We start from the raw sequence: 15,532 nt of genomic DNA on the forward strand, positions 1-15,532 counted from the left end.
TGCCACCCTGTGGTGAAACATGTGTATTACACGTAGAGGAGGTCAGCCTCGTTCCCTTCTATGATTTAATTTTTTTTTTTAAATAGTATTTCGAAGATAATGTTTTGAACTCACCACAACTCATTGTATTATAATTATGTTTCATATTTAATTTTAATCAAATTAAAACGTTATTTTGAACGCAGACTTCTCTGACGTGACGCGTCAGTGACGTAATTCTACTTCCGCTAGCATTAGCGGCCGGTGTTTGTTGACAGCAACGCCGCCTAACATAACTCTACTGTGGTCGTTTTTATCGGGTCTTCGGGGCAAAAATGGCATCGTCTAACTCATACAAACTCAGGTGCTCCATCCCAGGCCACGAAATGGACGTCAGGGGCCTCGCGTCTGCTGATTTCCCAGACGGAGCCTTCGTGTCTGTGTCCAGAGACCGAACCGGAAGAGTCTGGGTACCAAACTCAAGGTAGCTAGCATTAGCCTGCTACTTACTAACTCATTGTGATGGTCGGCTAGGATGTAACTATTTCAGTGTGTTCGGAACTTTGACGCTGTTGTCAATAAAATGGCCCCGACCAATACAAGACTCAAGTCAATTAACAACACCGGGGGAAGCCATTTAACAGTGGTACATGCGTGTCAATGTGGGTAGCTAGGTTAGCTAGCAGGCGGTGTGCTAACGTTTACTCAAATTAGCTTTGTCATTCATTCAACCAGCACGCTCAGTGTTGACAGCAGAGCTGAATGTTCACAGCGCAGATGATCCAGAACTTGCTTAAAAAGTTCCCCAGATTTAAGTTGGTGTTGTGTATTTTGTCTGTTAATTAATTTCCAGGCCTTTCTTTAAGATATTAGCAACACATTTGTCAACCACTTGTTCCAGCACCAGTAACTTTCGTTCATTTAAGATGTTTTTCTCTTTCTTTCCCCTTCCTTTTCCCCCATTTACAGCCCAGACAAAGGTTTCACAGAAATGCACAGTTTGTCTGGCCACTCCAATTTTGTATCCAGTGTATGTTTCATTGCACCAAGTGAAACGTACCCTCGCGGACTTATTGCCACAGGTGGAAATGATAATAACATATGTGTTTTCACACTGGACCAAACACAGCCCCTATTCACTCTCACGGGTCACAAAAACACAGGTGAGTGGGTTGTGCCTAACTGTATACACTCAGGATAATTACATTCTAATAAGCATCTAATATGCTCTGCTGTTATTTGTCATTATGCCGAGCATCTCTGCAGTTTATCTGGAACTTGCAGCTTTCTAACATTTTAATCTCCACAGTTTGCGCTCTGTCTTCTGGGAAGTTTGGGACACTTTTGAGCGGCTCATGGGACACCACAGCCAAAGTCTGGCTCAATGAGAAGTGCATGATGACCTTGCAGGTATGCTGAAGCTTCTGTGATGTTACTCTGTAAATCTATTTTTCCCTAAAACATCTATTTTATCCATGCACCTGTAATAAGCAAAAAAAAAAAATGATATTGCGTTGTGACAGAGCAAAATCTCTTTTTGACTACAGGGCCACTCAGCAGCAGTGTGGGCAGTGGTCATCTTACCTGAACAAGGCCTTATGTTGTCTGGATCAGCAGATAAGACCATAAAGCTTTGGAAAGCTGGTCGCTGTGAGAAGACTTATGAAGGTGAGAGTTTTCAGGGGGTTGACATAAGGGAACACATTTTTTTTGTCCATGTTTTTTAAACAGATCTGTGTGCAGACAAACGTTTTTGAAAGAGTGCCCCAGCTAAACTGTTTGAAATTTGCCTCTTATGCATACCTGTTCTTTGCAAGCAGTTCACCCTCAATTCATTTCACTGCTTTTAGCCAACAAAACAACATTTTAAATAGTAAATTGTAACATTCTCTGGTGATAACTAAACAGGAATTTGTTTAACTATTCATCCATAATGATTCAAAACATTTGTCTGGGGATCCAGGGGCTTCACGTTTAAAATCCATGATTGCAATGCAACCTGTTTTTCTTCCTTTCTAGGTCATGAGGACTGTGTAAGGGGGCTAGCAGTGATCAGCAACACAGAGTTCTTCTCCTGCAGCAATGACACAAGTATCAGAAGATGGCTGGTGACAGGCGAATGTGTGCAGGTCTACTACAGCCACACCAACTACATCTACAGCTTAGCTGTCTTCCCCAATAGTCAAGGTTTGTTTATTTATATTGACATTTAAATGCCTTTGAAAGTGCTGGATGTGAGACTTGTTATGCGTATGTAACAAACTGCAGGTCCCTGGTCATTTATGGAACCAGCATCCTTTTGTTTACCTTCTATCGGCTGTTAGCTGGCTCCCCCTGACCTCATACTGGTGCTTTCCCTTAGATTTCGTAAGCACCGGAGAAGACAGGACTTTGAGGATATGGAGACAGGGAGACTGCACTCAGACCATCCGTCTGCCTGCCCAGTCTGTCTGGTGCTGCTGTATTCTACCTAATGGTGATATTGCCATTGGGGCCAGGTAAGAACTCCATTTGGCATGCTGAGCGGTCAGTCCGGAGTCCATGATCATGTCCACGAACAAATATTTAATCGCCCTTGCCTTCTACTGTTCACTACTTTCATTTCTGACATCACTCCAGAATTCAAACAACATGGAGGACATTCCTCAGATGTACAGACATAGGAAGTAGTTTTGTGGCCAACCCAGATGCTGCTTGTCTGCCCACAGTGATGGCATTATCCGCGTGTTTACGGAAGCTGAGGATCGTATGGCGAGTCCAGAAGACCTGCAGGCTTTTGAGGATGAACTCTCAAAAACCACCATTGATCCCAAGACAGGCGACCTTGGCGACATCAAAATGGAGGACCTCCCTGGAAGGGAACACCTCACTGAGCCTGGTTAGAAAATAGACTGACATTTATTTTATCATATTATATTTAGCCACTGTATCTGGTGTTTCTGGTTCACGCCTTACACATCCAATTCTGTCTGACAGTGAAAAAGTGCTAATGCTATCCCTACATCAAGATTTGTTTGCTTATTTTCTCAAGGGAATCGTGACGGACAGACACGTCTGATTAAAGAGGGACAGAAGGTGGAGGCATATCAGTGGAGCGTCAGTGATGCCCGCTGGATGAAAATCGGAGATGTGGTCGGAGGCTCAAACCAACAGACCTCCAAGAGCGTGGTATATGAAGGAAAGGTAAGGCCATATGTTTATTGACAAGGTAAACTATGCATTTACGCATTAGAACAGTCACGATTGACTCCTGATCTCCCCTCAGGAATACGACTACGTCTTCACCATCGACATCAATGAGGGGGGGCCGTCCATGAAGCTGCCTTACAACGTGTCAGAGGACCCTTGGCTGACAGCGCACAACTTTTTGCAGAAGAACGACCTCAGCCCCATGTTCCTCGACCAGGTTGCCAATTTTATCATAGAGAACACCAAAGGACATGTGGTGGGACCAGCCCAGCCCGCTGGAGGTGACCCATTCACTGGTGAGGCTAAATGATGGATACTTTAAAAATGTTTTTCTTCCTTTCAGAAACAGACTATGCCTTCTATACTATACATGTTTTATATTTTGATTACAGTTATTAAAGGTTATTAGACTGAATTTATATTTTTCTTAAGGTGTTTGATTTCTTCATCTGACAGGAGGAGCTCGGTACATCCCCGGGGCTTCTGATGATGGGCCAGGTTTTGGAGCTGATCCCTTCACAGGTACATCATGTTTTACAAAAATATTTTTCACAATCTGAATATCACCAGAGATGTTATTTCACAGCAGTTTTTTTCTCCACACAGGCGCCGGTCGCTACATCCCAGGGTCGGGTCCGAACCCAAGTTTTCCGGCAGGTGTGGCCGATCCCTTCACAGGTTAGTCACGTACTCAAGGAACCAATGAATTGTGGACAACCGGGTATAAACAATAGACAAACTAAACTAACACGCATGATGTCTTACCGCTTGTGTATTGAGGGAAGAGCAGGGTTTGATTTATGACAGCTATTCAGTGGTAGACCCATAGACACATTTATCCTATATAAAAACCATATAAGGTAGTTGTGTTTTGTTTTTAATCTTTAATGTTCAGTATTTCTGTCATTGGATCACTTTGCTCCCTACTCTACAGGAAGAGGTGCCTACTCCTCAGCAGCCAGCAGACAGACTGCAACCAACATCTACTTTCCCAAGACTGATGGTGTGGCCTTTGAGCAAGCCAATTCCTCGCAGATCATTGGTGAGCATTTCAAGTATAGGTGTGATTATGTGTGTCTACAGTACATTTGTCAGTTGAGAATGACAAAATATTTCTTAGATCTTTATTGATGGATTTTGAGTGTCTAAACACCTGAACTGTGTCTGAAGACCCTGAAATCTCATCAGCTTTTTACTGTGTGATGGGTTAGGTTTTCTTATTGTGTCAGGGTTAATGATGTTTTTTTTCCTTGCCAGCCAAGATAAAGGAGCTGAATGGAGATGCTCCTCAGGAGCAGAGGCTTTCCGAAGAAATTCTGGAAAGCCTTGAGAGGCTGCTTGTATCTGTCTCTGAGGCAAACCTATCCAAGTCTCCCCCGACCATCCAAGAGATCAACCTGCTGTGGAAGGCTGCTCACTGGCCTGAAGGTACATAAATTAAATTCCAACCCGATTTATGATCGTTACATGTTTGTGGATTGATTTTTATGGTTGCAGCTTGTGAGAAAAATCCGATGCACCTTTGCAAAGTAAGTTCTGAAGCCGTGGCTGGAGATGCTCAGTTTTGCCTGCATGTGACATATGAAGGGGAGCTAAATCTGAACGTCTGGTTGAAGTGTGGAGTATTTGGGGGATCTATTGGCAGAAATGGAGTATACTATTCATAACTATGTTTTAATTGTACACAATCAATCACCTGAAACTATGAATTGTTGTGTTAGCTTAGAATGAACCCTTCATATCTACACCTACGAAATCCATGCCAGGTTTCTACAGTAGCCTAGAACTACAAACCAAATACTGGCTCCAGCTGCTGCCTTTCATGTTTTTAAGTTACACAACATGCTGTTGAAACTGTGGTACCATAATCCGCAGAGTGACCCCCGTTGCTCCTTAAGTAATGTTATTATGGTAAGGTTCGCGAACGGCGTCACCAAGCATTAGCAGTCACGTAAACACAGGATTAAAGGGGAGGAATGAGCGAGGGGGGGTGTTCAGTTGGTCGCAATCTGCCCCACACCACTAGATGCCATCGAATCCTACACACTGTCCCTTTTAGAATTATTCAGTTCATTACTGTTCACTAACCAAACTGCCCTTTCACTTCCCCTGGACTTTAGACATTGTGTTTCCTGTCCTGGACATTTTGAGGCTGGCAGTGCGCCATCCGCAGGTTAACGAGAGCCTCTGTGGAGAGTCGGAGGGAGTCCAGCTGTGCAACCACCTGCTGAGCCTGATGAGGCCCGAGGGGCGTCCTGCCAACCAGATGCTGGCGCTGCGGACTCTGTGCAACTGCTTTGGAGGCAGGCACGGCCGAGCCCTCCTCATGGCCCAGCGTGAAACGGTGCTATCGCGTGCTGCCGACCTGGCCAACGTCTGCAATAAGAACATCCACATTGCTCTGGCCACTCTTGTGCTTAACTACGCTGGCTGCCTGCACAGCCAACCCGATCTGGAGGCCAAGGCCCAGTGCCTGTCTGTGGCCAGTAGAGCTCTGGAGACGGTACAAGACAAGGAGGCTGTGTTTAGGCTGCTCGTGGCCTTGGGAACCACTGTGGCCTCAGACCAGACAGCCCGGGACCTGGCTCGCTCCTTGGGTGTCACCTCTCAGATTTCCAAATACTTGACGGTGTCTGATCCATCAAAGGTGGCCGAGTGTTGCCAGCTGGTTTTAAAAGAACTACAATGATGTGAATGATTATAGAGAGAATAAAGGGCACTTCTTTCTTACTATCACTCTGTTCTTCTCAATCAGTTGTGGTGGATACTAAAATAAATGTATGTTCTGCAATAAAAAAAGGACAAATTAAATCTCTGCATATGTTTAGCCTGTGTTTTTATTACTGCACCTCCTTTCTAAAGCACTAATGTGTTGTGTAAATGTGGGGCCAATGCATGTAATAATGTATTATAAATGTGTGTGATTATTAACAATACATTGTGTAAGGTTAAATCTATTTTTTGTTTAATATTATTTCCTAGTGCCATTTCACAATTTGACTTGGAGAAATAATAGCTCAATAAAGTATATTATTACAGTTAAGTGAAATGCAAGTCGTAACCGGGGAAAAACAACTTTGGTGTGGGAAGTGGATATTGTGATGACTTAAATTAACGGACTGCTGACCTACACACTACCTAATCGGGGAAGTAGATATATTTGCATTTCAAAAAAAAAATTCTTATCTTGGTAATGGTGGTCTTTTAGTGGTACAATACTATTAAAAAGAGTCTGAAGGCTGTAATTTGGTCCACTTTGTATACTGTAGAACCAGTTCACCTAGTCCAAAATCGAATAAAATGAAGATGCCTTTGTATCTTAAGTTAGACAAGGTGTACTGTACAAAACGGATACAAAAAGCACCAAATATATAACAGAAACTCATTTTAAATCAAACTACTTCCGCGTTTGCTCGCTCACCGGAAGTACTTGTTAACAACATCCGGGTCATTATTGAAAAAAGAAAATTGGCGGTTCGTGTTCTTGCTGTTCGTGACTAAACTGAAAAATCGAATGTTACGAATCTAGAACTCCTCTTAGAACACACGTGACTTCTCCCAGTGTTTCTGAGCAGTCTCACGTCGCCTCTTCCTTCTCGGAATAATGGCGAATCCAGTATTGTTGCAGAAAAAGAATGGACGATATCTTTGGTTTTCTCTGCTTGGGCTCGGACTACAACCAGACACTGCACTGTCGTTATTCGCCGGCAAAACCAGCAGCGTTAAACACATCAACCTGGGACCGTGAGTTTACTACTCAGCATATGAATACAGTGTGAGATTAACAGTGAATGTTTGTTAACTCAACTTATTGTTTACGCCCTGTAGGAATATGTTCGACAAACCAAACAAGGATGCCTTCTACATAGTAACCCACTTCCTGTTGGAGAGACTCAACCCAACACGATTTAATGAGACATACAGGTGAAGATGATCTGTTTACATTCATAGATAAGATTGCCTTGGATTTATTTAAAAACATTAATTAATTAAATATTTGATTTGGGACAGGTACTGCTGGCCTGTTTTGAGCCACAAAGCAGATGCTGAGTTCCGCAAAGTTACCTGCGTTTGGCTGCGAGAGATAATGGTAAGAATTAGTTTTTTTTACTATTGTGTTTATTTATAATCTGCTGGAGTATATCATTTGATATCAAAGGATAAAGGAAGACGTCCAGGTCCGTTGATGCAGTTTCAACCATCTCTCTATTGAATCAATGCATCTGAAGTCATTCTGCGCAGAATGGAGCCCAAACAGAGATTCAGCATGGACTGAGGCTCTCAGCCTTCAGTCTGAACTTTATATCTGTGTTGTGCATCCCTTCAATGTGCACAAAGGCAAAACACATATTGAGCAGTAAATACATCATTCAGACATCGTAAAACATGCACTTTTTTTGAAATACGTTCCTGAGAACCTAGAATCTTCCATCTGTGTAAACATCACTATAAACAAGGTTGTCATGTTGTATGTAGGTCATGAGGTCATTGTTAGGGCAGTTCCTGAGTACCTAGACGCTCAACATCACACAGCATGCAACAACTTCATGGCCTCAGTACAGCAAGGTATAGCAGAATATGACAAAATACACTACACTGCCCAGTGTTCATAGTCTATATACCACATTTATATCCCAGAAATGGGAAATTATGTCCATCTTTTTTTCCCTTTGTTGCTTCATTCCTTCCCAGATTTCTGCTCCTCACTCTCATCCTCTACTTACATACTTGCCATAATTGTTTGTGTACAGTTTTTGTACAACATAAAAGGTACATAAATAGACATTCATCCACTGCGGTCGAAGTAAACATCATACTTCTTGTCTCACCAGCACTGTACTTAAATTTATTTTTTGCATCACTGGTTAAATGTCTAAAATATACAGCAGTATATTTGACACAAGAGCCGACTGTTGTTATGTGTACTGGATCTTTTAGTGACAATCATCTATTTTTACATGTGTGTAGGATGAAACTGCAAATGCAGGATCCAAAGTGGTGGCGTCCTTGTTCCTCTCACCTGGAGGCCCCAAGTTTATCAGTTTGATGCTTCACTTGTCCAATCATGTCATGCTGCAAGAAATGAAGACATTCACCACAGGTAAGTCTAGTTAGAAAATCTTATAAGTTTTGTTTAATACCATACCAGCAGATTGATTTCACAATCAGACTTGTGTCAATCCAAAAGTGTAAAGTGACACGTTTTCGACATTTTGACAATGTCCAGGAGTTGTTTCACTATACGTTTTATATCACTAAATCTTGAATAATGTCATTGACAGATGACAGCTGGGTTCCTGAGGCTGCAGCAATGCCTGGTTCCTCCCTGGACATGGCAGTGAAGAGGCTCAACCTGATCCATACCAGGTTTTTGAAAGCTGCAGTGTCCCAGGATCGTTTTCTCCACGAGTACCAGAGACGAGCACAGTAAGTCCTTCGTGGTCCACACTCAGAATCAGAAACTGTTTATTGCCAAGTAGGTTACACATACAAGGAATTCGGCTAGGTGTTATGTGCGTAAGTGCAATAGTATGAGACGTAATCAAAGAATAGAAAATATGAAAATGTACAATAAAATATGGTAAAAAAAAACAAGAGTATAGGCAGCTAGACAAGAATAGATGTCAATTAACATAGATAGAAGCCTCTACTTCACTACTACAGTAAATCTTATGAACATACCACTTGTCAGCAAAGGTTATGAAATCCAATTTCTCTGACTTGCTCAAGTCTGGCATAAAGAAATTATAATGTGTCAATATAAATAATAGAAAATCAATTTAAGTTGTAAATACAACTAAATTTAATGAAATTCAAACAAAATATAAAGGGATTTTGTGATCATAACTTTTCACTTACTGTTCATCCTGAGACATAGCGCCAGTTAATAGCAGTAGTCTGTTAAAAATGACACTTAAAATGATCCTTTTATGTTCTTACTTGAGACTAATTTACATTTTAGAAAAAGATACATCATAAGGAATGTATGTGGACATATTATTTATACTATTCCTCATTCTATTCTTGTTGTTTGGTTTACCTTGCTGAATCTAACTTTCTATCTCTGCAATGATCCAATATTTTTAGAGGTATTTCTGTTTGAATCTTTGATCATTGCTTTTGATGTTGCATCTTTCATTGGCTTCAAGCACCACCTTCAAGCACCACCTGTTTCTTGTGAACTAATTGGTAAACCCATGGTTAACGAGGCCAGTGCGCAGCTGCTGGAGGTGTTTGCAATCAGTGTCCTTGTTTCAGACATTTTGTCTCACCATAGCAGGAAAATCACAGCTGAAACAAATTCTGTTAACGACAGCTCCCTTACAAGTTCCCCAGTAAGCAGAGCCAGTAAGTCAGTGAGCCAGCTCACCCATACTATCACATGTCTGCTGCTCTTGAAATGTGCACAGGCAGCAACATTATGTTGAAGATTCTTGAAGTTTGGATTTTGAACATGAACTTGCCATGGAAGAGTTTTGTAAGTTGGTTTCTACTGCAACTATTGGTTGTTGTGTGTGTATGTATATATATATATATATATATTTTTTTTTTTTTTTTTTTAAAGCTTTAAGGGTAAAGTAAGCTTATGTCTGCAGTTCTCCATTTCACAATGTAGTTTTTGAAGTGTTTGTGTTGTATTGGCTTCTGATGGGAGGCAGATACCTGGGCAGTCCTGAGCAGTGCTCTGTCCGTCACTAGTCCTCCCTACAGCATCCATGCTCTCTGATGACCGAGGCGAATTGAGAGAAATCGCCACGGACAGATACGGAGCAGACATGCTTTAATTCTGCATGACTTATTATATAAAGGAGTATAAATGATACATGGAATACTTGAGTTTGAATACAGCTTATAGAGCAAAGTGGGCATGTTTACTGCAAGTACCAACCTCTATACCCAACCTTCTATAGAACTTATGTTGAAAAAAGAGAACTTATATTTTTTGTTTTCTGTTTTTTTTGAAGGCTCCTGGTGAAGTCTATAAGGGACATACGAGCAGAGGGTGCCAAGTATGATGAGCTACTCAAGTATGTATGACTTTTTTTTTTTCTTTCTTCCTCAGTACTTCTGACTGAGTCCAGTTTGTTCAATCTGTCTTTCTACTTTTAGGCGTCACAGCAGTGATTCGACACAGGAGGTAGTTTCTCTAGCTGAGAAAACCCAGAAGGTATGTAATGTTTGTAAAACTTCCTGCAAAACTTGAACATTTTTTTAATTTTTATTTATTTTTATTATTTATTTTCAAAAGCTCACATAAGTACTTGGTTGTCTTAAGGTCCGCTCCTTGTGGTCAGACATTGATGGAATGTTGTCAACTACCAAAGAGGAGCAGCATGTAGTGGAAAGCGTTTTGAAGGGGGATGTAGATCAATACATCCTGGATGGGACGGATCGAGTCCTGAAAATTCCTCGCAGTCTGCTGGAGAGAATTGAACAACTCCCACATCAGGTAGGAATGAAGACATGGGTCAGTTCACTCTGTTACTGGGGCCTGTTCTTTTATATACACAGCTCATACGATTCTTTAATTCATTCTTTGGTTTTAGTTTCACTTGTCATTTTACTGCTGCCTTGAGGTCTCAATTATTTGTTTAGATGGAGAATATTATTTCTCTCTACCAAATCTTGAAATTTGCAAGGAGAGCACATACAAATTTGGCCTAAATTTATTTGAAAATAGTTATTATTATTATTGTGGGTACACTCTATATAAAACGATGGAGGAAGTTGAGTACTGGATACATGGACTCACTCAAATGTCACTACAGGAGATGCCAAACCATTTTCAGTCCAAGCATCGATTTGCAGCATGTGAATTCATTAATCCTCACAATGACGAGTCTCACTGTAGCTTTGGTTTGCTTCTGCATGTTTTCCAGTTGAGTTCGGGGAATGTGTACGAGTCTGGCCAGCTGAACCTCCTGTGCACGGTGGAGCTGATGAACCATGCGCTGCAGCTCCTGCGGGAGGAGCGTAGTCAGGTCTCTCATGCCCCAAAGCCTCAGCTCAATCCTCAACAACTGCAGGAGAAATGTCAGCAGATGGCGCGTGCGCTGCAGAACCTTCACCTCATCAGGTATATGTTGACCCACATGAATAAATGGGATGCACTTTCCACAGTCTGATATGTGGCAACTTTGCTTGGTTATATGGGTATTGATATAAATTGCTGTTGTTTGAGTAGAGAATTGTAATTTGGGGATTTTTCTCACATGTGCATCTTCATTTTTAGGTTGCGTAGGTTTACGTATGTATCAATAAATTAGCGATTTGTGGCATGGAAGCTGCGATGGTTGTAACATTTGTAATCAGGGAGAAAAATGACCAGAGTAGTATTTGCTTTTCTACCTGAGGGATAGTTGAGTTTAGTAGCGGTGTATTAACATAACTTTTCCCCAGACAGAGGATTTCCAAGGAAGAAATTCCTGAGGTCAGGAGTACCATCAGAGAGTTGGAGGTTGCGTGGGACAGGAAGTGGATGGATACTCTGAAAGACACACCCCTAGTCTCTTTTCTGAATGAAGATCCTGTGAGTGGTTCTTGGGATTTTTGAACTCTTCTTTCTACATTTACAGTATATTCTATGTACTTTATAAGGAAATCATAAACCCAATCGCAGACGATACTGGAATGTTTTGCAACTCATAAGGCATTTCACTGTAGTTGCATGTCTTTAATATTTAATTGGCTGGGTTTTTTTAGGCTCTCGGCTTCCTCTCACCAATGGCTCCACTGTCTTTTGAACCGGCGGCTGAAGCTAGCTACAGAAGTAGTGTCTTCTCCCAGTACCCTGCAACGCTTCTTGGTAAGCAAAATAGGATTACACACACATTAGGCATGTATTCATCTGGGTCTGTCACAACATCACAATTTTTGTTTCAAATCATGTTCTTTTAAAAATTTTCAGAGAAACCTGCAAAGAGTAAATCACCGGAGGGCCTCCCCCCAAGCAATACTAACCTTAAGAGGTAATGTAGTCTAGACTTGAAGGGGAAATTAAGCTTATGTCTGCAGTTCTCCATTTCACAATGTAGTTTTTGAAGTGTGTTGTATGGCTTCTGATGGGAGGCAGATACCTGGGCAGTCCTGAGCAGTGCTCTGTCCGTCACTAGTCCTCCCTACAGCATCCATGCTCTCTGATGACCGAGGCGAATTGAGAGAAATCGCCACGGACAGATACGGAGCAGACATGCTTTAATTCTGTGACTTATTATATAAAGGAGTATAAATGATACATGGAATACTTGAGTTTGAATACAGCTTATAGAGCAAAGTGGGCAAGTTACTGATAGTACCAACCTCATAGCCTGAGTATGAAATGTTGACTTATAAAAGTATGTACTGTAGACTTGATAGTGTCATTGTATAGACCTAAGGTTGAAAAGAACTTGTCAAGTCACAAGAAATAATACAGCTTCTCTGTGTGCTGGGGATTAATCAAACCTCGGTTTCATTACCAGTTTACATTGTAAGCCACTAAAATAAGAGCCTTACTTTGAAGTTGCTCATCCATTCATTGGCCAAATTGAAGACCGGTGCTGGGCAATGTGCCAACTTGGCTCAGAGTTTACATTACATTACATTACAGTCATTTAGCAGACGCTTTTATCCAAAGCGACTTTATGTTTAGCACTGAGCCGAGGCCACATAGTGAGCTGTTATTAGCTACAGATGTGCTTTGTATTGTATTTGCTGTACCTGAGCTTCACTGCATTTTGAGGGAAATATAATGGGGGGGGAATTACACTTTACTGTGCCGACAGTGCGGCACACTTTGCAAACTTTTATTAAATAAAAAAATGTTAAGCTTTTTTTTTTGTGTGTTTTTTGAAACAGCTCTGGCCCTGCAACAGCTGTGAGGAGTGAAAGTCCTGTTGTGAGGAGTGAAAGTCCTGTTGTGAGGAGTGAAAGTCCTGTTGTAACAAACCAAGCGACATCACAAGCGAATAGCTCCCTCGACTGGCTTTTCGACTCACCTCCGTCCTCTCCTCTGAAGGCTCCAACAGTAGCACCACCTCAGGCTAGTATTGTATTAAGCTAATCTCTGTTTTAAGATAAACTTGTGTTTGTTGGATTCATTCCACTTTTTGAATTTGTGTGTTGAACCATATTTAACAAAGCTGTGCTTGGATTTTAGGCCAGTGTGAGGAAGACGGCGCACTTTCACCAGAAGGGGGCTCCAACTAGGACCAATACGCAAGATAGGAAGACCAAAATATTAGACATGGAATGTGATAACCTCGCTGATCAGGTATAGTGACTTTCAAACTAGTGGATGTTTTAAAGGCTGCAATGAAGCTTAGAATTATAAATACAGCCTTTGTCTGGTTATATAATTGAGGGGAAAAAAGACAGATAATTTAATAATCCTTAAAGCATTTAAAAAAAAAAAAAGCTGTATTACCATTTCTAAGTCTGGAATGAGAGTGGTAGTGGCTTCATAAGACTCGCATATGGGGCTAGGATTTTTAGTGACACAGTCCTGACTGAAATGTGTGTTTTGTTAGTTTGCAGATGCTGTAACTACAGCCAGTCCCACTGAAGGCAGAGTCAAAGGTCTGGACTTGGACGGCCTTCTAGGCACTCTTCATGGAGATCCCTTCTCTACTAGAAAGCAGCTGACACGTACACCTGAGAGCTTGAGTAAGTAATGAGCTGTAGCATTTGCCCTCAGCCTTAATTGTAGGTCAATTCTGCACAAAAACATCAAGATTTAGAATGGCATGACTGAAGAATGTAGCCTCATAAAACTGGCATGGTGTAAACATTTGTAGTCCATAAGTTTCAGTTGGTAAAATTTAAGTTGTATTCCTTTTTTTTTTTTTTCTCTCCATAAGTTCTGGATGTGAAGACTTCCTGGCGCAAGGCAGTGGAGGAAGACAAAGCTGAGAAAATCGGGCGATTAGTGAAGTTAAACGACAGTGTAAAAGGGTTGCTCACTCCCCTCAATGAGCAGGGAGTCGCCCTCAAATCCACTGCGTTGTGGGACACCTTCAGCATGGAGGCCTTCGACAGCCCGAGTGGAACAGGCAGCAGTGCGGTCCAGTTCAGCCTCGACCACGAAACACTCCCTGAAATGCCGAGCTGTGACAGTCTGCTGAGCCTCGACGATGAGGCCGTGGACATGCAGAGTGAGGACGACGATGAGCTCCTGATCCCCTCCTTGAAGACTGAGACTCAGTCGCCACTGATCACTCGTCATCATCTGGCTCAGATCCAGCAGGAGTGCGGTAATGGCTCCTATATGGAAAGCAAGAAGAGTTTACCCGAGTGTCTTAACCAGAAACCGTACGATCCGACAGGAGACATACTCTGGCAAATGGAGCCTGCAAAGTCAGTGGAGGCCACAGACAAGGTCTTCTCTCTGGACCTAGAGACACTGGAGACACCTTCACCCCCGAAGAAGCAGGAGTACAGCCTCCCAAAGCTGATCACATTCTCCCCGATTTGAAGTGTTTACTACATTCATATTAAAATCACTTTTTAGCCTCACTGTCTACTCTGATTTTAATAATGTAATATTTGTTCATAGCTGTAAAATAACCTTCTCTTTCACACAAATTTTTCTTTCATGCTTGTTTTCTTTTTATTAAAAAATGTAAGTTGTGTTAACATGAATTTATTTAATAAAATTGTAAAATGTGGCTCATTGCCTTTTTTTTTACTTATGTATACTTCATTGTTATGCCTGTGAGGAGAGAATCGTAGAACTCCTGAAACTTTTTGATTTCTAGGATCTGGTTGTACATTTGAATGTTGGGTCACAGAAATGTGTCTCAAAGTATACATTAAAAGCTAGTCTACCTCTTGCTGCTAACATTTTAATTGCACTATTGGCATGGTTTCCAACCACACAATGTTTTACAGGATGTAAATGTGTTTGTGTGCATCTGTAAATGTGGAGGGGCTGTGATAAGTCAATTTGTAGAATTTCTTATTTAACAGTTGGAAATTAATAAACTTTTTTAACTCTCTAGGATTATTGATACTGTATATCAGAAACCAATTCAATGAAAGGCCTTGCTCATCTTTAAATTCATGGCTTGTATTAAATATTAAGCCACTAGTCCAACTTGTGTTTTAAGCATTGGATCATTTCTCAAAACATTAAATCACTTCAAAGAAGTCAGATCTGGCTTAGGGCTACTAGAGTTTTCTGAGAGCAGCAATAAATATACAAATATAAAGTTTAGCTCGCGCACCTGTTGCTTTTATACATATTTTATTTATTTTTATATATATATATATATATATATATAAACCTGGAGCAGAAGAAGTAAAGTGAGTCAAGGCAGCATTAAAACTCAAGATGTCAAACCATTTAGACTTCACAATAAAACTAAATGTGCCATTGGGGGAAGAC

The 15,532-nt window shown here is 41.3% G+C and overlaps 2 protein-coding genes and 2 non-coding genes across 4 annotated transcripts; all 4 read left to right on the plus strand.

Annotated features, from left to right (window-relative positions):
• The first annotated feature begins 217 nt into the window (after window positions 1-217).
• Window positions 218-6,072, plus strand: plaa (phospholipase A2-activating protein). Its single transcript, XM_054601366.1, has 14 exons — window positions 218-463; window positions 949-1,142; window positions 1,289-1,389; window positions 1,527-1,647; window positions 1,999-2,166; window positions 2,342-2,477; window positions 2,688-2,857; window positions 3,011-3,162; window positions 3,245-3,464; window positions 3,625-3,690; window positions 3,775-3,846; window positions 4,103-4,210; window positions 4,426-4,596; window positions 5,289-6,072. Exons 1-14 carry the CDS (start codon window positions 315-317, stop codon window positions 5,855-5,857), a joined length of 2,397 nt encoding a protein of 798 aa, XP_054457341.1. The 5' UTR covers window positions 218-314; the 3' UTR covers window positions 5,858-6,072.
• A 553-nt stretch (window positions 6,073-6,625) lies between these two features.
• Window positions 6,626-14,754, plus strand: haus6 (HAUS augmin-like complex, subunit 6). The gene is made up of 16 exons (XM_054601373.1): window positions 6,626-6,912; window positions 6,997-7,092; window positions 7,180-7,258; window positions 8,137-8,269; window positions 8,451-8,595; window positions 10,134-10,196; window positions 10,279-10,336; window positions 10,445-10,618; window positions 11,049-11,245; window positions 11,569-11,698; window positions 11,872-11,974; window positions 12,077-12,137; window positions 13,006-13,189; window positions 13,307-13,420; window positions 13,677-13,812; window positions 14,007-14,754. Exons 1-16 carry the CDS (start codon window positions 6,773-6,775, stop codon window positions 14,618-14,620), a joined length of 2,427 nt encoding a protein of 808 aa, XP_054457348.1. The 5' UTR covers window positions 6,626-6,772; the 3' UTR covers window positions 14,621-14,754.
• Window positions 9,818-9,948, plus strand: LOC129093961 (small Cajal body-specific RNA 8). Its single transcript, XR_008531353.1, has one exon. It is a non-coding gene; the product is annotated as a small Cajal body-specific RNA 8 (non-coding RNA).
• Window positions 12,232-12,362, plus strand: LOC129093960 (small Cajal body-specific RNA 8). Its single transcript, XR_008531352.1, has one exon. It is a non-coding gene; the product is annotated as a small Cajal body-specific RNA 8 (non-coding RNA).
• Window positions 14,755-15,532: the final 778 nt, after the last annotated feature.

The sequence above is a fragment of the Anoplopoma fimbria genome, chromosome 7 (genome assembly GCF_027596085.1).
Source record: "Anoplopoma fimbria isolate UVic2021 breed Golden Eagle Sablefish chromosome 7, Afim_UVic_2022, whole genome shotgun sequence".
Taxonomy (NCBI): Eukaryota; Metazoa; Chordata; class Actinopteri; order Perciformes; family Anoplopomatidae; genus Anoplopoma; species Anoplopoma fimbria.